The sequence below is a fragment of the Monodelphis domestica genome, chromosome 1 (genome assembly GCF_027887165.1).
Source record: "Monodelphis domestica isolate mMonDom1 chromosome 1, mMonDom1.pri, whole genome shotgun sequence".
Taxonomy (NCBI): Eukaryota; Metazoa; Chordata; class Mammalia; order Didelphimorphia; family Didelphidae; genus Monodelphis; species Monodelphis domestica.
In genome coordinates this window covers 737,312,509-737,337,679 of record NC_077227.1, presented here as the reverse complement: position 1 = coordinate 737,337,679, position 25,171 = coordinate 737,312,509, and the positions used below count along the sequence as shown (strand labels likewise).

The following is a 25,171-nucleotide window of genomic DNA, read 5'->3' as shown; positions in this document are numbered from 1 at the left end:
GAAGATAAGAAAAGAAGCAAAATGAAGACGCTTCCCTCAAAGAGCTTACAATCCAATGGCGGAGACAACATGCAAACAAATCCAGGCAGAGCAAGCTCTATTGAGGACAAAGAAGAAACCACGAAAAGAGGGAAGCCACTGGAAAAACGTCCTCTAAACAATGCCATTTTAGTTGGGCCCTAAAAGAATCTGGGTGAGCTCATGGGGAGCCAGGAGGAGTGTAAGCACTCTAGGCCTGGGAGGAGAGAACGTCTGGAGTTGGGAAGTGGAGGGGTTTGTTTGTGGAACAGCCAGGAAATCGGGGTCCCTGGCTGGAGTAGAACATGCTGTAGAGAGAAGAGTAAGAAGACAGGAGCGTAGGAGGGGGCAAATAAGGGAGGGCTTGGGATGCCACGCAGAGAATTTTGTATTTGATCCAGCAGCAGGCAATAGGGAGCCTCTGGGGTTGACTGAGTGTGGGTGGGATGAAAGCCACGGGATTAGGACTTTGTCTTGGGAGAATCACTTTAGTGCCTGAACGGAGGATGGGTTGGAGTGGAGAGAGAGACTGGAGGCAGGCAGGACAACCCATAATGAGGCCTGTGAAGGGCAGGGGCGATGCTAAGGAAGCCAGGGAAGGTGGGGAGAAAGGTAATGAGTTCAGTTCTGGACATCTCAGGCGTAAGATGTCGATTGGACATCAGTTTGGGATGTCTGAAAAGCAGTTGGAGATGTGAGCCTGGGGATTAGCAGAAAGGTTGGGCAGAAAAAGTAGATTTTAGAGTCATGGACATTTAGTAATTAAGTCCATGGGACACGACCCATGATAGAACCCTGAGGGATGCCTCTGGTTGAAGGGAATGATCCAGCAGAAGATCTAGCAAAGGAAACCGAGGAGCAATCAAAGGTAGGAGGAGAACCAAGAAATAGTGGTGTCTGGAAAACCTAGAGAGAGGAGAGTATTAGGAAGGGGAGAGTGACTAATGCTGTCACAGGCTGCGAAGAAGTCGAGGGGAGTGAGGATTGAAAAAAGGCCACGGCATTTGGGAACAGAGAGCAGTTTCAGTGGAATGATAAAAGCAGAAGCCAGACTGTGAGAAGTGAAAAGGAAAATCGGAGAGAGAAAGTGGAGGCACCCATTGGAGATTGTCTTTTTTAGGCATTCAGCTACAAGGGGCAGGAGAGAGAGGAAAACCACAGAGATGGAAGGGGCAAAGGGGGGGTTTCAGGATAGACACAGGGATGTGTGTCTGTAGACAGGGAGACATTGAAAATAAGTGAGGCTGAGGATGGCAGAGGGACAGTCCGTTGGAGGAGATGGGATAGAAATGGCAAACCATGCCAGCATCACTGCCAAGAAAACCCCAAACAAGAGCACAATCGTGACTGAAATGACTCAATAAGAAATACGAAAATCAATGAGTAGAATAGATTATTTACACAAGAACCAGGGGAAAAGAAACAAAAGTATTATGGAGTTTCTCAATTCAAGGCCCACAACTGCCTGTACTTTTATTGAGAAATGCAAGACAATGCAGAAATTGGGTTTAAAGCCACCCCTCCTGTTTCGTATACCAGTGAGCTAGGCCTGAAAGGTGGCCACATGAACGAGAGAGGAACGGGGAAGGCTGCTTTTCACAACTACGGACAAATGATGAGTTCTTGGCCAAACGCATGATACAGGGTGTCACTGGAGAGGAAAGGAGCAGTTTTGCTTAGATGCACCTGAAAAGCTTTTGCACACACATATCATATAGTTAGAAATAGGACAAAAAGAGTTCACTGGAAAAATGTTTGCTTCCAACTTCTTTTATGGAGGCCCACTCATAAAGGCATAGTTCGTTGACTCCCATATAGAGGAGTCGTTTCCCAGAAGGTAAATGGGTAAAGGCTAGGAACAGGCTGTTCTTAAAGAGAAGACTGGCAACCTGTCAACAAGCATATGAAAACATGCTCCAAATAGATATTTTTCAAAAGCTGAGAATGCCACAGCTATTAAAACGATAAAACAAGACAGTTAGTGCTTATTGAAAGGACTATGGGAGAGGGCCAGCCGGGTAGTGAACCTGGACCGTGTTTGGTGATATAATAGGAAAAGGAAGGAACTTGGTACAATTTGGGGCTGAGATTGACATTCGAGGCTTGGGGCTTTCTGGGGAGACCTTCCTCTTCTTGATGAACAGCAGATGGCTTTACTCCAGGGATGAGGGTGTTCATAAGTCTGGTGGATGATTTTCTAGAGATTGAGAGTTGAGTAGCACAAGGCTTTGAAAGAGTGGAGCTGCAAAGCTGAGAAAGCCACCTTGCTTGAGCAGAAGGTTCTTGTCTGGGAGTGGATTTTGATTCAAAAACTGCCCATTTTCTGTTCCCATTGAGGAAAGGTGCCCCTACAGAGCACGATGCTAAGAGATCATGGGAGTTTCATGGGAAGCTAGTCAGCTTTCTTGTTGTCCCAGTTTGGATGCCTTTGTTTGATGCTGTGTGATCAGTGGCACCAATCCAGGATGTGGCCCAGGAGTTGTCTGTGATCATGAAGCAGCAGATCTGGGGAGATTATGTATAGCAGTAACTTATTTGGATACCTAAAATATTCGTGAAGCTGTTTCTTCATTTTTGTTTATGTGATCCTAGAACAGCTCCTAGGGAAAACATATAGAGGAATTTCATTTTCTTCAGGAAAAAATGCTTTCCAGGAATGGCTTTACAAGAGTGTATTGTAGCATCGTGAGCTTCACAGCTTCTTTAAGAAGCCTGCCCCTTGGGGATCGCGAGCACATCGTCAGGGAGCATTGGTTGAAGTGAAAAGTTGATGAGTAGCCAACTGATCTTTCTGGTGATGAAGCCCTGGAGGACATTGATTATGTTCTGCTCCTAGGCTGCTTCCATTCTTGGCCCAGTTTGGCTGCCTTCATTTGAGCCTTGGCCTAAGGAAAAGATCTTCAGAGTCCAACCGGCTGTTAATTAGCAAGGTGTCTGTGAACCTGCTTTTAACGGCCTTTATTTTATGTTAAAATTGCCTTCTTTCACACAACTCTATTAGAAATCACATTTCATTCACTTTGCAGTTTCGATGCACAGTTTGCATATTTTTCAATGACAAGTTATTATTTATAGTCTTGAATATAACTGAGGTTTGGGGGGTAAAGGCCTTGTGGACTATATAAAAGGAAAGTTGGTGAGAGGAAAAAAACGAAAAGGGAAAACATGGGAGAAAGAAAAATTTGGTCTTAACTTTTTCCTTGTTTTTGTAAGGAAAGGCTTTAAGTGGCATGGAGGGATGAAGCCTGGACTTTTAAGTCCAAGGACCTAGGTTTGAATGCCAATCATTTTAAGGTGTATGTGTGTGTGTGAGAGAGACAGACAGACAGACAGACAGACATTGGCATGTGTGTGATGCTATGTAAGCTCCCCCCCCCCCAGTGTCCTCATGTTTCAAATGCAAGAGTTGATGAGGAAATGGAGATATTATAAAAACTTAAGATATTAACTTAAAATGCGAGGTTTGGGCCCATGACCTTCGCGATCCCCTTTAGCTCTTTACTCTTTAGTCCCATCACCTTTGAGTTAAGAGCCACCTGGGGGACATCAGCTTAACCATTTTCCCTAGAAGAGAATGATGCTTTAAATTCCAAGAGAGTTCACAGTAGTGACGGAGGCAGAAGGGAGAGAGAAAGAGAGGATGAGGAAAAGAATAGAGAGAGCCAACAGTCCTTAGACCAGAGCAGTCAACTATAAGCATGGGGATGCCCTTTGGCCCATGGAAGGAAGAAGAACTGGGACTTTTAAAATTAAATTAATTACTTTTGTTCTCAGTTTCCAGTTCAATTTAATCTAATTGAATAATGACGCTTGAGCTAAGTTTTCTCCCCACTTAGATAACTTTGTCAGTTATTTTGCTAGTGTCCTGGTTTTGACATATTGGTTTCAAATTAAAATCTGTTAAGACATTCCTGAAGTACTTGCTTGATATCCATACTTAGTCTTCCCTTTCCTTCTCTCTGTTTTCCACTCACCTCCCCCAGTATGCACAGTGCATTCATTAATGTTGCTGGTAGAGTCATCTAGATTAGACTATAAGGCTTGTAAGGGCAGATCCTGTGCTTAATTACCTGTCTTTCTAACTCCCGCCTCTTGGTGCTAGGTTCTTACTAAATAATATGATCATGACGATACCAATTATGATGGTGCTACTGTGTTTTTGCTTGGGTCTGTGAAGACTTAGATGAAGGCTTCTTCACCACCTTTTGTGCTCTAATTCCTGTGGTCTCTCTCTGGTAAAGCCTAGTGACCCCTAAGTGCATAAAATATATGAGAATTCAAATTACATTGAAATTCAATTATAAAAATATTTCAGGAATCCAGTTCCAGACTAGGTTCAGAAGCCTTGAATCAGAGAATGAGCCCAATCTAGCTTCGTGGATTTTTTGGTCTTTGGTTTTTCGCTGCTATCCAGCTTGCCCTTTTGGAAAAATAGATCTGGGTTGTTGAAACTACATGGGTACTGTGAGATATCCTAGAGAAAGATATTAGGTGAAAAAAATCAGTAAACTTGTCATTTTTATGGCAGTGTTTAGCCTTTTCCTCCTTGTAGGAGCCAATGAATGTAGAGAAAAGTGCACCTCCTCTTCCTTCACTCAGTGATTTAATATCTCTGGGAAAAGGAGCGAGGCTTTGGGGCCCTTTAGCCAGGATTAGCTAAACAGGGTCCCCTTGAGGTGACATGATGGATTGAAGAGCTGACAGACCACCAACTTTTGCTAACCAGCAGACAGAGACAACTGAAGGATTTCTTGTGTTTCTTCTGCATCTTCTGCTTTGTCCCTTCACCGTTTGTCAGGTGGAACGAGAGCAAGAGCCAGAGGCCAGAGAGGGGGGAGGGTGTTCCAGGAGCTTTGTACTTATTAATGCTTTTGAACCTGCCAGTTTGACATTTTCTTTGCCTGTCATTCCTTTCGGGAAGATAAAGGACACTGTCATTCCAAACCTAATGCAAGGTTGTTGAGAGATCAAAGGGGTGGGTGGGTGGTATTTTAGCCTCTTCCCAAAATCTGCTTCAAAAAGAAAAGATTACACCTTTTAGGAGGAATGGAGATGGGATCATTCTAGGGGGCACTTCCTGGTAGCAATTAGGGACCCCTGAACAGATGTAGCAATTCCAAAGGAATTGCCCCCAAAGTTGAAATTGTTTCTGGTTGAATTGAAGGTAGAAAGAAGCTCCACTTTTCTCTCTGACCAGCTGACATCTCCTTAGTTCCATGGTTTCATCGAAGGCTTGAACATCCAAGAATGAAATAAGGAATAGGGGCCATGTTAAGAGACTTCTCTGGAGAGAGTTGGGCTAATTTTGACACTTGCTTATACAGTAGAGAAGGGAGAGGGAAAGCACGGGAATACGTGTTGACTTACTGTGTGCCAGGCACTACAAATATCTCATTTTTTCTTTCCTGGAAGGTAGGTATTAATATTGACTTCATTTTACAGTTGAGGAAACTGAGGCAGCCAGCAGTTAAGTGGCTTATGCAGGATTATACAGATAGTGTCTGCAGCAGAATTTGAACTCCGCTCTTCTTGACTCTTAAGTCCAATGTTTCATCCACTGAACCACCTACCTGCCTTGACTAATAGATGAAGAGCAGTCTGGCTCTAGACAGAATCATGCGATGGCTGTCATAGAAGCATTTTTTGATTACCAAATGAGCCATTTTACTAGTAGTTGATGTGATTTCTACAGTTCTATCCTTTCTCAGGAAGAAGTTTTCCTGTGAAGCAATATTACCAGTTCTGAGAAGTCTGAGAATCTTAAGTACTGTCTCTCCTTTCTTCTCCAGTCCTCTAAAAAATAAAAAGTCAGGGATATATACCTCTTCCATGACAGGAACTCATTGGCAGTCAGGAGATAAGAGACAAGCACCTTGTAAAAACTCATGAGGTGATTAGATTCGCCTCAGACCTTGGTGTGTAGCAGAGCAGGCTCTCTGGTACCTTGGATTTATAGTCCTGGGTAGGAAATACAATGGGTCAATGGCATCCTCACCCCTATACCTCCCTATATTGAGGAAAACTGCATTAAGCCAGTCTTGTTGCATCTATTATTGTCTTGGCTATAGTCCTTTTCTTAGCCTCTAGAATTCATTGGAAACAAGGCCGAGGGTCTTTTTCAGATCTGTTCTGGTCACAATTTTCTATTTTATCTGCATCTTTTACCACTTCTTTTCGCATGAACCATTTTGAAAGGCTAAATGAGAAAATCCAGGGACAGAAAAGCAATTCAGAAGAGTAAAAGTAAAAAGTGCCGCTTGGACTCCAAACTCCAAAGGCTATCATTAAAGAAAGCCTTGAAAGTCCCCTACCTGCCATCTTTGAAGTCAGTCTATTTCCATGTACTGTTTTCTGTCATGTGATTTATCACTCTCATGTTTTACTTCTAACAATGATGCTGTCACTTAACTGTATAGAAAGATACACAGATCATTGACCGTTCTAGCAGACTGTTAATGAGTCTCTACTATCCTAGGCTGAGGAAGAAACTTCCAACAGAAGGGGGAAATAGCTGGCCCCAACTTTTTAAACTAACGACTCATTCTGAATGAGTTCTTGGCTCTAAGCAGGGCTATATATGGGATGTTCCAAAAGTCTTGGCTATAGCCTTAAGCTATGAAAGATCAATTCTAATTGTAAACCTAACTTAGATTCCATTTCTGTTAACACCAAAAAACTGTACCTAGATTCTTAGGACACCCTGAATAAAGCTGCTTACCTATCAGCATCCTAATTATCTTAATCAGCAACATTGTAAAATGTCTTAACTCTGATAACTTTGCCATTAGTCAGCGTCTTCTTTCTAGAATTCAACTCAATTAAATATACATTGAGTTCCTGTTATTTGCAATACACTATGCCATCTGGAGTGGAGTGTGTCATTTAGGAGTGATGGAGTAGATGATTGTGCAATTTAACTTGGACACTTAAAGCTATACTATATAGTAGAGAAGATTAAGCAAATAGTTAAAACACAAAGCAGAACATATTGAGTGTTCCAAATGAGACCCGAGAAGAGTCTTGATCAAGTTTGGAGAAGGGAGATATCATAGCTAGCTAATGGCATCTGATGCTGTGATGGTGATATTCAAACTAGACCTTGAAGGGATGGGTAGAATGTCAGTGTATGAAGATTGGTGAAAAGCCATAGAGTGAAGAGTCGGCCTAACATGATGCAGAGAGCACAGGATTGAGACACACAATACCTTGACTCAGAGCCTGGCTTTGTGACCCTGAGTCAGACACTCTACTTCCCTGATCCTCCTCTTCTCTGTTTCTTCATCTGTAAAATGGGAATGATAATACTTGCTGTACTTAGCTTGAAATGTTATAAGAAAGATGCTTTTTCAGCCTAAAAAATCTATAGAAATGAGTTGTTATCATTATTATGGGTATAGAACAGCACAAATAAAGGCCAGATGATTCCATAATTGTGAGAACTGTCTTGGGAATAGCATGTTGTCCACACTGGCTTGAACAGCATGTAGGGTCCATGAATGGGATTAGTTGGAGCTAAGGCTACAAAGATGAGCTAGCCCAGTGATGGAGAGCATTCAGTTCCAGGATGAAGGCTTTGGAGTTTATCCTATGTTTATTTTGTTTATGTTTAAAGATGTACCTGTTTCCCTTGAGAGAATGCAAAGCCTTAGGAGCAGAAACAGTTCCATTTTTGTTCTTGTATCCCTAGGTCCTTGGCATAACAAGTGGCACATGATAGGTGCTTAATAAAAGCTTGTTAACTAAGCGATTGACGGTTGAGGGGACATGACAGAGGAGAGACTCTAAACGAACACTCTAATGCAAATATTAACAACATGGCAATGGGTTCAAATCAAGAACACATGTGATACCCAGTGGAATCATGCGTTGGCTACGGGGGGTGGGGGGGAGGAAAAGAAAATGATTTTGTCTTTAATGAATAATGCATGGAAATGATCAAATAAAATACTATTAAAAAAACAAAACTAAGCGATTGACAGGAAGAAGGAGCTGAGAGCAGGATTTGAGTAGGGAAGGAGATGACCAGAGCTATGTTTTAGGGAGATTAGTCTGGTGGTTATATATAGGGTGGAGAACAGTTCAGAGGCCTGTGTAATAGCCAGGCTGAAAAAGCATCTTCCTTATAACATTTCAAGCTAAGTACAGTAAGTATTATGATGAGGACCTACACTTGGGTTATAAAAGCTGGCATGGAAAGAGAAGATGCATTCAGGAATTAGTGTAGTGAGGAGGTTGGATTACTGGGATTTGGCACCTGACTGGATGTAAGGAGGGAGATACTGGAATCAAATGTGTGTATTTCAGCCCTGGAAATAGGAGTATGTATAGGGGGAAGGGAGGAGCAGATTCCTGGAGAAATGTGTCATTTGGGGGAGAAAATGGTGAATTTGGCTTTAGTCAGTAAACATTTATTAAGTACCTAATACATTCCCAGAACTTTGCTACACAGAGGCAATACAAAGAAAGGCGAAAGACGGTCCCTGCTGTTAAGGGGTCCAGTCCAAAGAGGGAGACAACATGCAGACAACTCTGTGCAAACAAGCCACCATCCATGTCAATTAGAAATGATCAACAGAGGAAAGGCATGAGGGAAGATGGAGAGAGGCTTCTTGTAGAAGGTGGGATTCTAGGGGGGACTTGAAGAGGGCTTGGAAAGTCAGGAGGCAGAGATTAGGAGAAGGGAGAGCATTCTAGGCATGAGGACAACCAGAAAGAATGCCCAGAACTGAGAGGTGGAATATTGATGTGAGGAATAGGGAGGTCAGTGCCACTGTGTCCCAGAGCATATGGTATAAGAAGACTGGAAAGCAGACAGGTTTTGGAGAGCCTTGAATGTACACAGTTTTATATTTGATTATCCAGACTTTCCTTTCTGAAGCAGGATTAGCATCAGTTCTTCATGTAGTGCTTGAAAGGCCTAGGAAACAGATGGTTCTCTCAGTAAACTCGCTGGAGTTTACTGAGTGGGGACGGGGAACATAGTTGGGGAGTCATTTTGACTGTTGAGTGGAGGATGATTTGGAGTCTTTAGTCAGGGACACCAGCCGTAGGCAGGAGGTGATGAGGGCCTTCACTAGGCTGTGCTAGAGGAGAGAAGGAGGCATATATGAGATGTGTTGCAGAGGCAGAATCAACAGCTTGGCTTTGGGGATGAAAGAGTGAGGAGAGCAGAGAACTTGTGAGCCTGGGGACTGGGAGAAAGTTGGTGTCAGCAGTAACGGGGAAGTTTGTAAGGCCGGAGAGCTTGGGGGGCCAAGCCGTTGGGTTCAGTTTGGGACATGTTGAGTTGAAGATGTCTACTGGACATCCGGGTCGAGATGTCTGAAAGGCAGTTGGAGATGTGAGATAAGAGGTGAGCAGAAAGGTTGGGGCACGAAAGGCAGTTCTGAGATTCCTCGGCACAGAGATGGTCATTAAGTTCGTGGGGGCTGATGAGATCACTGATGAAGTTGGATAGCAGGAGAAGGGAATAGCACCCAGGCAGAGCCCTCTGGGACATCGCTGGGTGTCCTGATCTGGAGGAAGACTCAGCAAAGGAATCAGTCAAAGCCTCTTCTAAGGAAGCCTGTGCCGGCGAAAGCCTTCAGCACCTCTTAGAGAATGGAGAATTCTCTAGTCTAAGTTTCTTAGTCAGAGGCAAATTCTCCCGTTACCAAGCAGGCCCCTGGCTGTTTCCCTTGGGGTCCTCAGTTCTTCTTATTTCATTGGAACAAGTTGTCTCCCCTTCTTATCCAGAAAGACACATTTTCCCTTCTGAATTAGGCTATCCAGTAAGGCCTGGGTTGAATGAATCCTGCTTGCTATTGCAGGATTGGGCCAGAAATGAAAGCTAGAATCCTGCCCGTAATTCCTCCCTGCTTCTCACTGTGGGACACAGCCAGGGTTGGGGGGATCCCTCTGATGCAGGAAGGGTGGCAATGGTGGGTGTTCAGGGCTGCAGTGGGAATACCGTCACACTCCTGCGGCTGAGGCCTCTTCTTTGTTTTCCAGCTCCACAGAGGTGGACGACATGATCCGTAAGTCGACAAACCTGCTGCTGACCCGCACGCTGAGCAGCTCCCTGCAGAATGTCATCAAGAGGAAGAACGTCGGGCTCACAGAGGTGAGGCTGCATGGCCCGCGGCTGGGCATCTTCTGGGAGGCGTGGCTGCCTGGGCGAGGGCTGGAGCTGCATTCCTGCCTCCTTTTCTCCCCTTTCCCTTTGAGGCACCGAGTGCCCCGGCCCGTCGCTCCTCCTGCAAAGCCCCGTGTTTCTCTCCTTGTCCAGAACAGTATGCATCGTTTGCCATTAGTTACACGAGAGGGGTTTTGCTCAGAGGATACTGTCCACATCAGGTTCCTATTAATGTGAATGACAGTCCAAATAGAACATTTTATATGAATTCAGCTCTTGCCTGCATAAAATCACGGATGCCGAGGATCTTGGCAGCCCCAGCTCTTGGCTGGGGATGCAGACCTGGCTTTGGCTTTGGCAGAAATCTCCCGGTCCCCCGAGCCCCCCAGGACAGGTAACGCACTTTACTAGCAGGTAATGGAGGGGTCTTTACAGGTTGGGAATCTTCCTATCAGGTTTCTCAGGGGGAGCTTATTCTGCCTTCAGATGGGAGGGAGCAGAGGTGCCATATGCTAGGAGCAGCAGCCCAGCCCCCTGAAGAGCGATCCAGAGAACTTGGGGCCTTTTGGAGTTGGGGAAACTGTTCAAGGGAGAATTTCCATTTAGTTAGAAACTGGGGAGTTCAGCATATCCGATCGCTTTGTGAGCCAGCCAGGCACGTGGGGGGGGGGGGGGGGGCTGTTCCTGGCTTAAGAACTGACCCTGGTCCACGGCTGAGCTGCTTATAGAGATGCAAAGAAGGAAAAGGGCTGGATGTGGCCTTCACACATCGAGGAATCCCTCGTAAAGGGCAGTGCACGGTGTCTGTCCGAGGACGAGGGAGGGAATTGATGCCGTCTGTGAGCACTGGGCTCTTGTCGTCCTAGACAGTCCCTTCCAGGAGGTTAAAGTGCAAGCAGGCATCGTGGGATAGGAGGTGGCTGCCCTGTCAGAGCTGATTCTGTGTTTAAGAGGCGGGAGCCATCCCTGGGCAGTCTGATTCTTTCCTTTTCCAGGGGACGATCGGAGGCCCAGGAGGGGAAGGAGTTCACCGAGGGCTGCCTTACACCCCAGCCTCTGCACCCCGCCCATGCAATGGATTACTCTTGGGGTGGGTGAAATGGTTGGTCATCCTCCCATGAGGGAGGGAGTGACGAGAAAGGAGGGCTCCGTGCGATCAGATTTCTCTTTGGGGAAGAAGCGTCCTTTTATCATGGAACGTCACTGGGTATCTGCGACACTTTTCTCCTGAGTATTAGAAGGAAGATGCTTATGTTCCAGGCCTTGTGGAGGCGGTGAAATACAGGGCAGATTGTGTGTGGTGCAGGCCCCAGAGCCCTGCATGTGCCCTCGGAAGGCCCATCTGTTTCCTCCTTGGATTGGCTGGCTAGTTGGTTGGGTTTTTCCCCACTCCCATTGGTGACTCCCTCATGGCTTTGTTCAGGCCACAGCACAGGGCACCAGCTTGAGACCCGAGCCCTAGAATGTTCATTCTGACCTCCCGGCTGGCTTTGGGCATCTGTGCTGAGCTTAGAGCCCTGGGGACTGTTTGTGCCTCTTCAGCAACAGTGTACAGACATGGGGAAACCACGGGTCGGGCGTCCCCAGAGCTCCCCAGCAAAGCTGACCTCCCCGCTCTTGAGTTTTAGGACTCTTGACTCCCCTTCTGAGGGATGGGCAAGCATCTGTCCAGAGAGTTCCGGGTCAGCCCAGAGCAGCTGCACCGCAGTGTCGGGGAGTGGCTAGTGATGGCTCTGTAGACCGTGTCAGCCTCCCCTGCCATCAGGAACATCGAGTGTGCACGCACCACCTACATGCACATAGCCATGACCATCTGTGGCTGATTCCTGTCGCACTCACCTCTGAGCGCCCTCCCCAGTTAGGCTCCTTCCCCTGTGAGCGTCCTTGGTTCTCCTGCATTTGAAAGTCTAGCCTTGTCCCCGTGAATGGCAAGACTCCTTTTATCACAGGGATTGAGAGAAAACCAAGCCCAACCCCCATGAGTTTGTGTTGGGACTGTCCTGGGTCTATCGGTGCTGAGGGCGGGCCGCCTTGTCTCGTCTGTGTCCTGCCTGCCCCCTTTAGGACAGAAGCCCTTTGAGGGCTCGCTCTGGCTTTCTTCTCGCCTGGCTTTTATTTTCTGTGCTCAGCAGCCGCCCTACAAATGCTGGTCATTAAGGATTCCTGTTAGTCGAGGCTCGGAATGCCCTGCTTACAACAGCATCATCAGTACGGGCACCTTTAGTACAAGCGATCTCAGCCTGTGGGGGGAGGTGCTGCCATCGCCCGTTAGGGTTAGGGTTGAGGGGAAACCGCATCTGAGAGAGGTGATGTGGAGGAGAGGCTCCCCTGAGAGGGGAGACTGCAGCTAGATGCTGTCGGAGGCCATCTGAGTCCCCCCCCCCCGCTCCCTGGCCACCCGCCGGGCTCTCACTCAGGGTCCAGATGGGGTGCGCTTTTTCTCAGCCCCCTTGCTGCTAGAGAGCGTCAGGGGCACTGAGGTGGCAGACCTCGGACCCTGACTGCTGGGGTGCCCTCTCCTTCCCCTCTTGTTTTTTGTGGCAGCTGAGGGGCACCACCTGGATTCCTGAGATGTGTGGCATCTTGACTGGCTTCTGGAGTCTGGAATCCTCTTCCCTGGGAGCCGGGGGAGGGGGGGGCTTGGGCCGAAGGGGCTGGTGCAGGGAAGGTTGGTCTCCTCAGCCTGGTGCAGCCAAGCAGGCACAAGAACGATGGAGAAGTCCGTGCTGTCCCAAGGGAAGCTTTTTCCTGTGGGTGCTGCTGATTTGTGCCCAGGCCCTGGGGATACCAGAGAGAGCCTCTGCCCCAGCAAGCCTCAGGCAGCTGGGCCTCTCCTCCTAGTGTAATACGGACACGGGGCCCGCCCGTGGCATGCCACATGTGCTTCCCTTGACTTAAAGAGCAGGAGAAGTGGTTTCTGGAGGAGAGCAGGGCCGGGCCCTCCTTTTGTTTCTCTGAACCTAGACAAGCAGCTCAGCGCCCTGGACGTGGGGGCAGCACCTCTGCTCTCCTGTGGGCCTAGCCCCTCCCTGGATGCCCCTTGTGCCTCCTTTCCCTTCTGTGTAAAGCGAGGGAGCTGGACTGTGTGGCTCCCCGGGCCCTCCCCGACTCCCTCCTAGCTCTGGAAGGCCTTCCATCTGGGCTATGTTCCTGCTGTCCGGTTGTGGTTGCAGCGGAGCCGCCGGGGCCTTGTGCTGTCCTCTGCCCCTGCCAAAGGCGGGAGAAGCCCAGGAACATGCCCTGCTTTGGAGGGTTCAGAACTCTGCCCTGCTCGGAAGCAGGCATTCAGGCCAGCATCGGGTCTGGTTTGGTCCAAGAGGCTGCCAAGAGCTGCTTTCTTCTGCCTCTGAAACAGCTCACGGCAGGAGCTGCAGGGACATCTTTTTCAGGAGGGGGAGGGCCCGGAAACATCACAGGAGAGACTGGAACGATGATGAAATGGTAGCTCCGAAATTGCTCAGACACGAGTAACTTCATAATTATCCCTCCCCCACCCGCTTTTGCATTTGCAAACGCCCTTGCCAGGTTTTTCAGAGCCGTCACTCAGGAGCGCAGATTGCTTCGGGCTTATTAACAGACAATGTTCCCCCCAAATAACACAGGATCCGCTGTAATCCCGGCCCATTTTAATAGTCCATTCTGGGCTCCGCAATGAAGCATTTCAAAAGTGACTGACAGTCAATTGGCGTAATTCACGGTGATCTTTTGTGTTGACAGTTGGTGAAAAAGTCGTGGGAAATTATAGCGTGCCGGTGAGGCCGCCTCCCTTTTGAAGCTGCCAATATCATGAAAAACAGGGCACTCTTCTCTTTGACTGCCACTGTTTTGCAGTTGCGATAACATGACACGATCCCTCCTTCTTGTTAGGACTTCAATTTATAGACGCAGCGCCTCTCCTGCAGGTAGCTCTGCTCGCTCCAAAATAGAAACGGCACTTTTCCCCTCCATTCCCTGCCTTCTCTCGGCCCCCGCCCCGCCCCGGCATCCCCGGAGCCTGCCAGCCCTCCCCGGTCACGGAAGCGGGCAGGGAGCCTGGCTTGGTGGAGTCCAGGCGAGTGGCAGCGGCCCGATTCCCTTTTCTGGTTTGGCTTCCAAGGAGGCCGTGAGCGCTCAGACCTTTGCTAGCGCGCTCGGCGGGCGTCTGCGCCCGGGAATCTGCCTCCCCGAGCCCTGAGATTCAGCCCCGTGACTCTGTCTTGATCAGCTTCCTTGGCCCTGCAGGCCCTTCTCCCAGGTGCCAGAGGAAAGGCAAGGGGGCTGGGCCCCGGGGCTGGGCCCCGTCCCAAGCTCTCCTCAGTCCTCCATCCCCCGAGGAGCTGGGCCCCGGGGCTGGGCCCCGTCCCAAGCTCTCCTCAGTCCTCCATCCCCCGGGGAGCTGGGCCCCGGGGCTGGGCCCCGTCCCAAGCTCTCCTCAGTCCTCCATCCCCCGGGGCTGGGCCCCGTCCCAAGCTCTCCTCAGTCCTCCATCCCCCGGGGAGCTGGGCCCCGGGGCTGGGCCCCGTCCCAAGCTCTCCTCAGTCCTCCATCCCCCGGGGCTGGGCCCCGTCCCAAGCTCTCCTCAGTCCTCCATCCGCCGAGGAGCTGGGCCCCGGGGCTGGGCCCTGTCCCAAGCTCTCCTCAGTCCTCCATCCCCCGGGGAGCTGGGCCCCGGCACCAGCCCGCCTCTGAGCACACAGGACGGGCAGACAGAATTCCCTGCCTTTTATCTGGCTGCCTTTCAGCTGTCCCGGCCCAGGAGGGAGAGCACTGACGGCTCCTGCATCCGTAGGACGGGGATAGCCGTGGCACCTCCCCAGCGGGCTGTGGAGAGGACCGGTTGAGATGAGAAGCGCAAAGGGAGCCAAGTGAGCTCTGTGCCCATCGCCGTTGCTGTAAGTGCTCCCGGAGTGCGTTCCCAGCACGGCAGCTCTTTGGAAGGGCCCCTTCTGGAGGGTCTCTTACCCCGAGGGCGTCACACTCCTTGGGGGCGTGGGCGACCCTGCTTCTTCGGAGACAGCCACCGCTGTGGCCTGCGGATGGGATGAAAAGTGCCGTTGGAGGGCTGCCCGGTGGAGGCGGCGTCGATGGCTCTCGGCCGACGCGCTGTGTCTCCTGGGGAGCCATCTTTGATCTTGGCCCGTCGAGACAGCCCACCAAAGCGCAGACGCCGTTTTAAAGCCGTCGTGTATCGACGAGTGGCTTCCATTTCTTTTCGACAGCGGCGCGGATCAAGGCGAAACCTCGGGCCTTCCTGGACTGCAAGCCCCGTGGGAGCCTTCCAAGTGATCCGGGACACGCCAAGGGGCCGGCTTCTAGCGAGCGAGACGGGAGGCTTCCGAAAGACAAATGGAGCCGGAGCGCCTCTAGAGGCAGGCGGCCAGGATGGTGAAGAGCCTGCCGTGAGCACGAGCTGATGGCAGTGGGCCTGGTCACCTCAGGGTGCCTGAGGACAGAGGAAGGGCGGCTCCGTGGGCTGCAGGCCCAGAGATGGGAGGTCCTGGGTTCAAATGTGGCCGCAGCCATTTCCCAGCGGGGTGACCCTGGGCCACTCGCTTGACCCCATTGCCTCCACCTTACCCCCTTCTGCCTTAGCGCTGATCCGTAGTGTTGAATCTCAGGTGGAGGGTAAGTGTTTAAAAAGGAAGTATCGGAGATAGAGATGGAGGAAGGCTGAGAGGTTTCCTTCTGGTGCCCAGAGAGCAGAACCTGGAGCGTCAGACGGACGTGGGGCCGAGTGGGCCGCGGCCTGACAGGGGGTGAGCTCTCCGTTCTCGGAGCCTTCCAGCAGAGATGGGACGGCTGTCACTGCCGTGTCCTCGGGGAGGCTGCTCGCGTCCCGCAGGGTGTGTGCTTGGCCCCTCTCGGGGAGGCCTCCAGAGCTCTGTCCTCCGAGCCTGAGGCTGTGCGGTCTGTCCGCGAAGCCCATCTGTCGGGGGCTTCAAAAAGAGGAAAAGGAGGCTGGAAAGGCGGCGCGGCTGCCTCACCTGGGCTTGCCACGCGCTCTTTGTCTGTGGAGAGCCAATAGGAGCCTGGACCTGCCCCACCCGTGTGCTCTTGTATGAAAACAACCAAAGAGCCCCCAGCCCAGCCCAGCCACCCCCCGAACGTGAGAGAAAGAAGAGGGGGCAGGTCGGGATGTCCGGCTGATCGGGTTCCGGTACAGGCTGAGTGGCGGCGCTCACGCTTGGGGGAAGGCGCCCCTGCATTTTGTGGGTGTCGCATCTCGGGCGCGCACACGAGGCATTCTGAGGCCGCTCCCTGTGGACGCGACAGCCCGTGGCAGGCTGCTCTCCGCCTCGCCCCACCGGCTGCTCCCACAAGCCTTTGCTGAGGAGCTCACGATGGGAACGTTCTGCTCTTTTTCCTGTCGTTTGGGGAGCTCAAGGTTTCTGCCCGTGTGCTCTCCGCGCCTAAATGGCTCCTCTTCGTCAGAAATAAGACGTTTCTCTCAAAGCGAAGGCCTTACTGAGAGAGCGCTTGTTGGGCCCCCTGGGCACGGCCTCTCCTGGGTGCAAGGCTGAGCTGGGCGCCTGGGTGTGCCCGCCTTTCTGTGCTCCCTGCTGGCTGGGCTCTTTCTGACGGGTGAGCAGCCATCCCAGCGAGCCCCCCGCCAGTGATGGAGTCAGGGAGCAGGGCAGGTCCCCTTCTCCCCCCAGCATGCTCTCTGGGCCGGCCCACTCCCTGTTGCCAAATTCCATCGTTATCTGGGGAAGCCTCTTCACCCCGTGTAAAGGGAGAACCAGGTGTGGATCCGTCTTTGTGCTTAGTTTAATATTTCAGCATTTCCCTTCCTTCCTAGAATCGACTCTGAGACCTGGAAGCCTCGGGTGGGGGTGCAGCTGGGGGTGTTGGCGGGAACAGTTCGCTGGAGAAAGGCTTCGTAGCGCCCCTGGGCTGGGGGGAGCCGCTTTGTCTCTCTTCTCAGGCTCTTTGACCCCTTTCCCTTTCCGGCACGCTGTCTCGTTACGCCCAGCAAGAGGGAGCCCCTTGTCTTGGGTGCTGCTTGGGGTGGCCTCTGGGTCGGTGTTCCGGGGTCTTTCTGGAGGTGGAGGCAGCCCCGTTTCACAGGGGGTCCTTGTAACCGCCTCCCTTCCTTTTCTCTGCAGCTGGTACAGATCATCATCAACACAACCCACTTGGAGAAATCGTGCAAGTACCTGGAGGAGTTCATCACCAACATCACCAACGTGCTCCCCGAGACAGTCCATACCACAAAGCTGTACGGAACCACCACATTCAAGGTGAGGAGGCCCCACTCCTACGTTGCATTCTGCTGATTGTGGCCTGGCAGGGGCTCTGGTTCTAGAAAGCACCGCCCCTTGTTGCTCCCTTGTTGGCTGGGCAGAGTGAGGCCTTGTCTTCCTCTTCTTATCGTCTCTGCCACATTTGAGCCAGGAACGAAAACCCTGGCTCTGCTGCCGGAAGAACTGAGTTCAAAATCTGACTTGGCACCCTGTGGCCTGGGTGAGCCCTTTCACTTTGCGTAGGGCTCCGTCTCCTCCCTGTAAAAGGGGGCCTGGGAGGTCTTCTCTGGGCGCGTCGCTATGATCCTGTGCCCGACGGGTTGGTGTCGGGGCTGGAGAGAGCGAGAGGACGTTTGCTGAGGACTTACTTAAACTGCAGTCACCGGGCTTAGCCCTGGAGGTGCAGATGGAAGACAACAGCTTCCAGGCAAGATCTGCTGGCAGGAGAGCAGCTAGCTGACTCACTGATGGAGCCAGGCTAGAGATGAGAGATGGGGGTTCAGATCTGACCTGAGACTCTTCCATGACGGAGCCCGACTGCTCTTCTGCCTCTAGGATGGAGGAAGGCCCTCTGAGAGCTCTCCTGTCCAGGCCGAGGGGGCCAGGGGAGGAAGCTGGCCCGGTCGGGGAATGGATCTTGCCCAATGAGAGTCCCGGCCTACTCCAGTCAGGCTTGGGGACGTGGCTGATTCTGGGCCCACATTTTGGGAAGGGTCTGGATGAGGAATCCAGGCAGTAGAGCCTCCAGTATTATGTATCCTCAAACAAAGGAAGCCGGAGGTGTGAGGGAGCCCCTGGAGTTTACTGAGCAGAGCAGTGACCTCTTGGGCTTTGGTGTCTGACTGGAGGATGGACTAGAGGGAGAAGAGACCTGAGGCAGGCAGACCCCCAGCACCTGTGGCACAAGGGCCTGCCCTGGAGGTGCCAGTATCCCAGGAGAGAAGGGGTGGGGTGGCATCAGCCTGGATTTACGGGCAGGCAGCGACCCTAGAGGTTAAGGCTCTAACATCTGGAAAGACCATGAGAGGCCTTCTGTTAGGGGCAGCCCTTGGCTGAGCCTAAAGGACATGAGGAATTGCAAGAGGCAGCTCTTGGAAGGAAGAGGTTTCCAGAAGTGACTGACAGTAAGTGCAAAGGCTGGGGCGGGGGTGGGGGGGTGGCATTGTGTGTGAAGAAGAGCCCAAAGGCCAGGAGGGCCAGATCCTGGACTGTCTGATGTGGGTGCTAGAGAGCAAAATGGGAAAGGTAGGACGGAACCATGGCCTGAAGAGCTTTCAGTAACAGAGAAGTTTCTGTTTGAGCCTAGTTGTCAGACACTGGAATGCATTTGTTGGACAAGGGTATGGGATGTGTTTAGGCCCAAGCTTCAGCAGAATCCCTGGGGTGGATTGGAGAGGGGAGAGAACTGAGGGAATTAGGAAGCTCTTACCCTAATCCAGGCAAGAGGTGATGAGCGAGGATGGTGGCACTGTGGATGGAGATCAGAGGACATGGGCGAGAAAAGCGGTGGGGATAGAAACAGCTCAAGTTGGCAGCAGATTGGGAGAAGGGAGGATGAAGAGTGAGCAGTCCACCAAACGGGCTTCAAGGTGCACAGTCCGGTTTCCCCTTGATGGACAGAATCTTTTCCTAACAGGAAGAATTGTCCAGAAGGAGATGTGCTGCTTTGGGAGGTCATGGATTCTTTTTCTTTTTTCCCTTTTTTATTTTGACTATTTTTCCATGGTTACATGATTCATGATTTCCCCTCCCCCTTTCTATCCTCCCTCCCAAAGCTGACAAGCAGTTCCTCTGGGTTACCCATGTATCATTGTTCAAAACCTATTTCCATGTTATTCATATCTGCAGTAGCGTGATCCTTTAACATCAAAACCCCAGTCATATCCCTATCACACTACATGATCAACCATATATTTTTGTAATGTATTTCCATTTCCACAGTTCTTTCTCTGGATGTGAGAACTTTCTTTCTCCTAAGTCCCTCACAATTGTCCTGGATCATCGTGTTGCTGCTAGTAGCAAAGTCAGTTACATTGATTGTGCCACAGTGTATCCGTCTCTGTGTACAATGTTCTCCTGGTTCTGCTCCTCTTGCTCTGCATCACTTCCTGGAGGTTGTTCCAGTCTCCATGGAATTCCTCCACTTTATTATTCCTTTTATCACAATAGTATTCCATCACCAACATATACCACAATTTGTTCAGCCATTCCCCAATCAAAGGGCATCCCCTCATTTTCCAATATTTTGCCACCACAAAGAGCGCAGCTACGAATATTCTTGAATAAGTCTTTTTCCTTATTATCTCTTTGGGGTACAAACCCAGCAGTGCTATGGCTGGATCAAAGGGCAGACAGTCTTTTAGTGCCCTTTGGGCATCGTTCCAAATTGCCCTCCAGAATGGTTGGATCAATTCACAACTCCACCAGTAATGCATTAATGTCCTGACTTTGCCACATCCCCTCCAGCATTTATTACTTTCCTTTGCTGCCATGTTGGCCAATCTGCTAGGTGTGAGGTGATACCTCAGAGCTGTTTTGATTTGCATCTCTCTGATTATAAGATATTTAGAGCACTTTTCATGTGCTTATTAATGGTTTTGATTTCTTTAACTGAAAACTGCCTATTCATGTCCCTTGCCCACTTATCAATTGGAGAATGGCTTGATTTTTTGTACAAATTAGACCTTTGTCAGAGGTTTTTGTTTTGAAGATTGTTTCCCAATTTGCTGCTTCCCTTCTGATTTTGGTTACATTTTGTTTTGTTTGTACAAAAACTTTTTAATTTGATGTAGTTGAAATTATTTATTTTACATTTTGTGATTCTTTCTAAGTCTTGCTTGGTTTTAAAATCTTTCCCTTCCCAAAGGTCGGACATGTATACTATTCTGTGTTCACCTAATTTTCTTATAGTTTCCTTCTTTATGTTCAAGTCGTTCACCCATTCTGAGTTTATCTCGGTGTAGGGTGTGAGGTGTTGGTCCAAGCTTAATCTCTCCCACACTGTCTTCCAATTTTCCCAGCAGTTTTTATCAAATAGTGGATTTTTGTCCCAAAAGCTGGGGTCTTTGGGTTTGTCGTAGACTGTCTTGCTGAGGTCATTTACCCCAAGTCTATTCCACTGATCCTCCTTTCTGTCTCTTAGCCAGTACTAAATTGTTTTGATGACCGCAGCTTTATAATATAGTTTGAGATCTGGGACTGCAAGGCCCCCTTCCTTTGTATTTTTTTTTTCATTATTTCCCTGGATATCCTTGATCCTTTGTTCTTCCAAATGAACTTTGTTATGGTTTTTTCTAATTCAGTAAAAAAGTTTTTTGGAAGTTCAATGGGTATGGCACTAAATAGATAAGTTTGGGTAGGATGGTCATTTTTATTATGTTGCTCGTTCTACCCATGAGCAGTTAATGTTTTTCCAATTGCTCAAGTCTAGTTTTAGTTGTGTGGAGAGTGTTTTGTAGTTGTGTTCATATAGTTCCTGTGTTTTTCTCAGCAGATAGATTCCTAAGTATTTTATATTGTCTAGGGTGATTTTGAATGAGATTTCTCTTTCTAATTCTTGCTGCTGAGCTGGGTTGGAGATATATAGAAAAGCTGATGACTTATGTGGGTTTATTTTGTATCCTGCAACTTTGCTAAAGTTGTTGATTATTTCCACCAGCTTTTTGGTTGATTCTCTAGGATTCTTTAAGTAAACCATCATATCATCTACAAAGAATGACAGCTTGGTCTCCTCATTGCCAATTTTAATACCTTCAATTTCTTTTTCTTCTCTAATTGTTACTGCTAGTGTTTCTAGTACAATGTTAAATAATAGAGGTGATAATAGGCATCCTTGTTTCACTCCTGATCTTATTGGGAATGCATCTAGTGTATCCCCATTGCAGATGATGTTTGCTGATGGTTTTAGATATATACTGTTTATTATTTTTAGGAAAGACCCTTCTATTCCTATGCTTCCTAGTGTTTTTAATAGGAATGGGTGTTGTATTTTATCAAAGGCTTTTTCTGTGTCTATTGAGATAATCATGTGGTTTTTGTTGGTTTGATTGTTGATATGGTCAGTTATTTGGATGGTTTTCCTAATATTGATCCATCCTTGCATTCCTGGTATAAATCATAGTGAATGACCCTCCTGATCACTTGCTGGAGTCTTTTTGCTAGTATCCTGTTTAAGATTTTTGCATATATGTTCTTTAGGGAGATTGGTTTGTAGTTTTCTTTCTCTGTTTTTGACCTGCCTGGCTTTGGAATCAGTACCATATTTGTGTCATAAAAGGAGTTTGGTAGAACTCCCTCTTTGCTTATTATGTCAAATAGTTTGCATAGTATTGGGATTAGCTGTTCTTTGAAGGTTTGATAGAATTCACTTGTGAATCCATCAGGCTCTGGGGATTTTTTCTTAGGGAGTTCTTTGATGGCCTGTTGGATTTCTTTTTTCTGATATGGGATTATTTAAGAATTCTATTTCTTCTTCTTTTAGTCTAGGCAATTTATATTTTTGTAAATATTCCTCCATATCACCTAGATTGCCATATTTATTCCCATATAATTGGGCAAAGAAGTTTTTAATGATTGCCTTAATTTCCTCTTCATTGGAGGTAAGGTCCCCTTTTCATCTATGATACTGTTAATTTGCTTTTCTTCTTTCCTTTTTTTAATTAGATTTAGCAGTATTTTGTCTATTTTTTTTCAAAGTACCAGCTTCTAGGCTTATTTATTAGTTCAATAGTTCCATTATTTTCGATTTTATTAATTTCTCCTTTAATTTTTAGGATCTCTAATTTGGTTTTCTTCTGGGGAGGGGGGCTTTAATTTGTTTGCTTTCAAGTTTTTTGATTTGCATGTCCAATTCATTGATCTCTGCCCTCCCTAATTTGTTAATATATGCACTCGGGGATATGAATTTTCCTCTGAGTACTGCTTTGGCTGCATCCCATAAAGTTTGAAAGGATGTCTCACCATTGTCATTTTCCTCAATGAAATTATTAATTGTTTCTATGATTTGTTCTCTAACTAACTGATTTTAGAGTATCATTATTTAATTTCCAATTGATTTTTAATTTTTCTCTTCATGTACCCTTACTGATCATTATTTTTATTGTGTTGTGATCTGAAAAAGTTGCGTTTTTAATTTCTGCTTTTCTGCATTTGTATGCCATGTTTTTATGGCCTAGTGTATGGTCAATCTTTGTGAATGTGCCATGTACTGCTGAAAAAGGTGTATTCCTTTTTGTCCCTATTTATTTTTCTCCATATATCTATTAACTCTAATTTTTCTAAGATTGCATTGGCACCTTTTACCTCTTTCTTATTTATTTATTTTATTTGATTTATATAAATTTTATAGTTGTAGGTTCAGGTCTCCGACTAGTATAGTTTTACTATCTATTCCTCCTTCAACAATTACATTTGAAACAATTTTTGACAATTCTTTTCTGACATTTTATTATTCTGACTCTCTTCCTTACCCCCTCCCCCTGCCACTCCCAGGTTGTAAATATTCTGATAGAAGTTATACAGTGCTTTCATGTAATATATACTTCCCTATTCCCCATGTCATGACTGAAGATATGTCACGTGTACAATAAAAAGCTCATGAAGGAGATAAAGTGAAAGATGGTCTGCTTTGATCTGTAATCAGTTCCTCCATTGTCTGTGGATAGAAGGTTTTTATCCCAGGTCCCTTGGGGTTCCCTTGCAACTTTGTTTTGCTGATAATAGTTTAGTCCTTCTGTTATTATATACAGTGTTCTTCTGGTTCTGCTCACTTCACTTTGCATCAGTTCATAGACATCAGTTTTTCTGAACTTATCCTGTTCATCATTCTTTATGGTGCAGTAGTTTTCCATTGCAACAATAGACCACTGCTTGTTCAGTCATGGAATCACTACATTTTCAAGATTCTCTCATTACAGTCTACTCCTTGATAGCAAGAGTTGATGGCATCATCTTGATGTTCTCACTTGCTCACCTTTTTATAACTTTCTGTGTTTTCTGACCAGCTAGTTTTCCATGTTCCTTTTTACTGGCCAACCACTCCTTTCCCAAATGCTAGCATAGTTTCCCATCTATAACTGTCCCACAACACAGATGTACTGATCTTGGCCCATTCTGTTCAAATATCACATGATGAAGCAGCTCCAATGCAAGAAGAGAATGGTTGTCCCCATGGATGAAGGATTTCTGGGGAGAATAGACTAAATGCTGAATGTTTCTTGGAAATTCTTCTATCCATTCTTTGAGCTCTGAGTAAATATTGAGGACTAGCAGAAGCAGTACAATCTTTGAGTTGATTAGTGTTCTTAAGATTAAAAGGTAGAATGCTTATTTGGTAGCATATATACTAAAACAGGAATGATACAGAAAAGATTATCATGGCTCCCTGTGCAAGGATGCCATACAGATTCAGAAGTGTTCCATATTTTGGGGACCATGTTAATATAATAAAAATGACAATACTGATGAATTTTATTTCTACCTTTAATGCTATACCAACCAAATTACCACTCAGACAAAATTTTGGACCTTTTCAATGTATTTATCAGTTAAATTTTTTTTTCTTTTCTTGCTCCTCTTTTAAAAAATGTTTAGTCACTTCAGTCATGATTGACTCTTTGTAATCCCCTTTGGGGTTTTCTTGGCAAAGATACTCGAGCAGTTTGCTATTTCATTCTCTAGTTTATTTTACAAATGAGGAAAGTAAGACAAATAGGGTAAAGTGATTTGCCCAGGGTCCCACAAACTAGTAATTATCTGAAGATGGATTTGAACTCAGTTCTTCCTGACCCCCAGGGCTGTTGCTTTTTCTGTTGTGCCATCTAGCTGCCCCTTTAAAAAATACTATTTGTTATATAGGATGACTGTCCAGAAGGGGGGGAAAGGAGAGATACTGGGGAAAATTGTATATAAAAAATGCATGCCATCAATGAAAATTTATTTTAAAACAAGAATGGTTTCTGAAGGGAAGATTAAATAAGGTTAAAATAGAAAGAAAAACGCCAGTAAGCTTGTGCAATTCTCCTAATGTTACCAGACTGGGATAGAGAATGTCCTTTAATGAGATGGCATTTTAGGAGCGGTGTGGTTGTGTTTCAGCAAAAGAGCTGTTATTGGAATTGGAGAGTGTCAATCCTGGCCCTGCTCCTCATGGCTTTTCTGCCTTCCTTGGAATATCTGCTTTTCATTTTGGATTTTGGTATTTGACCCTTAGATGAAGGTATTCTCCTAGGACATTGCTTAGGGCCCTTTTGCTTCAGTCAAATTTTTTCAGAATGATTTGGATGCTGTCACTTGGGTTTCTGCTTTATGGATGAGAATAAGATTTCTACAAAGCCCACCTTGTCATAAATGTTATGTAGAGAAGGGATTTAGGCAGTTCTGAAAACAGTGAGGGCTTATTAAGCACCTCCTGTGTGCTAGATCCTGGGCCAAATGCTGAGAATGCAAAAAAAAAGGCAAAAGAGAGATAGTCCCTGCCTTCACATAGCTCACAGTCTGATGGGGGAAACAACATGCAACCGCTATATATGAAGAAGCTATAAACAGGGTAAAATTGGAAAGAATCTCCAAGCAAAACCATAAAGAGCATCTTGGGAATGGCTTCCTAGAGGTAGGTGATGGGATGAAGCCAGGAGACAGAGATAAGGTGGGAAAGAATTTAGGTTTGGGGACAGCCAGTGACCATACACTGAGACCAGAAATGGAGTGGGTGTGGTGGAGGAGTAACACATAAGAATACTGCAAGGTAGGAGGAAGCTGTCTTATGAAGGGCTCTGAATGCCAATCAGAGCATCTTGTACTTGATCTTGGAGGCAAT

The 25,171-nt window shown here is 47.5% G+C and overlaps 1 protein-coding gene and 1 non-coding gene across 2 annotated transcripts in view; both read left to right on the top strand.

Annotated features, from left to right (window-relative positions):
* EXOC6B (exocyst complex component 6B) overlaps positions 1-25,171 on the top strand; it is a 468,443-nt gene that overhangs the window by 322,245 nt on the left and 121,027 nt on the right. Inside the window, exons 16-17 of the mRNA XM_056814064.1 lie at positions 10,009-10,120; positions 17,218-17,352. Coding sequence (XP_056670042.1) covers positions 10,009-10,120; positions 17,218-17,352 — 247 coding nt within the window. The remainder of the gene's footprint in view (positions 1-10,008; positions 10,121-17,217; positions 17,353-25,171) is intronic.
* LOC130456621 (U6 spliceosomal RNA) lies at positions 23,676-23,781 on the top strand. The gene has a single exon (XR_008915691.1). It is a non-coding gene; the product is annotated as a U6 spliceosomal RNA (small nuclear RNA).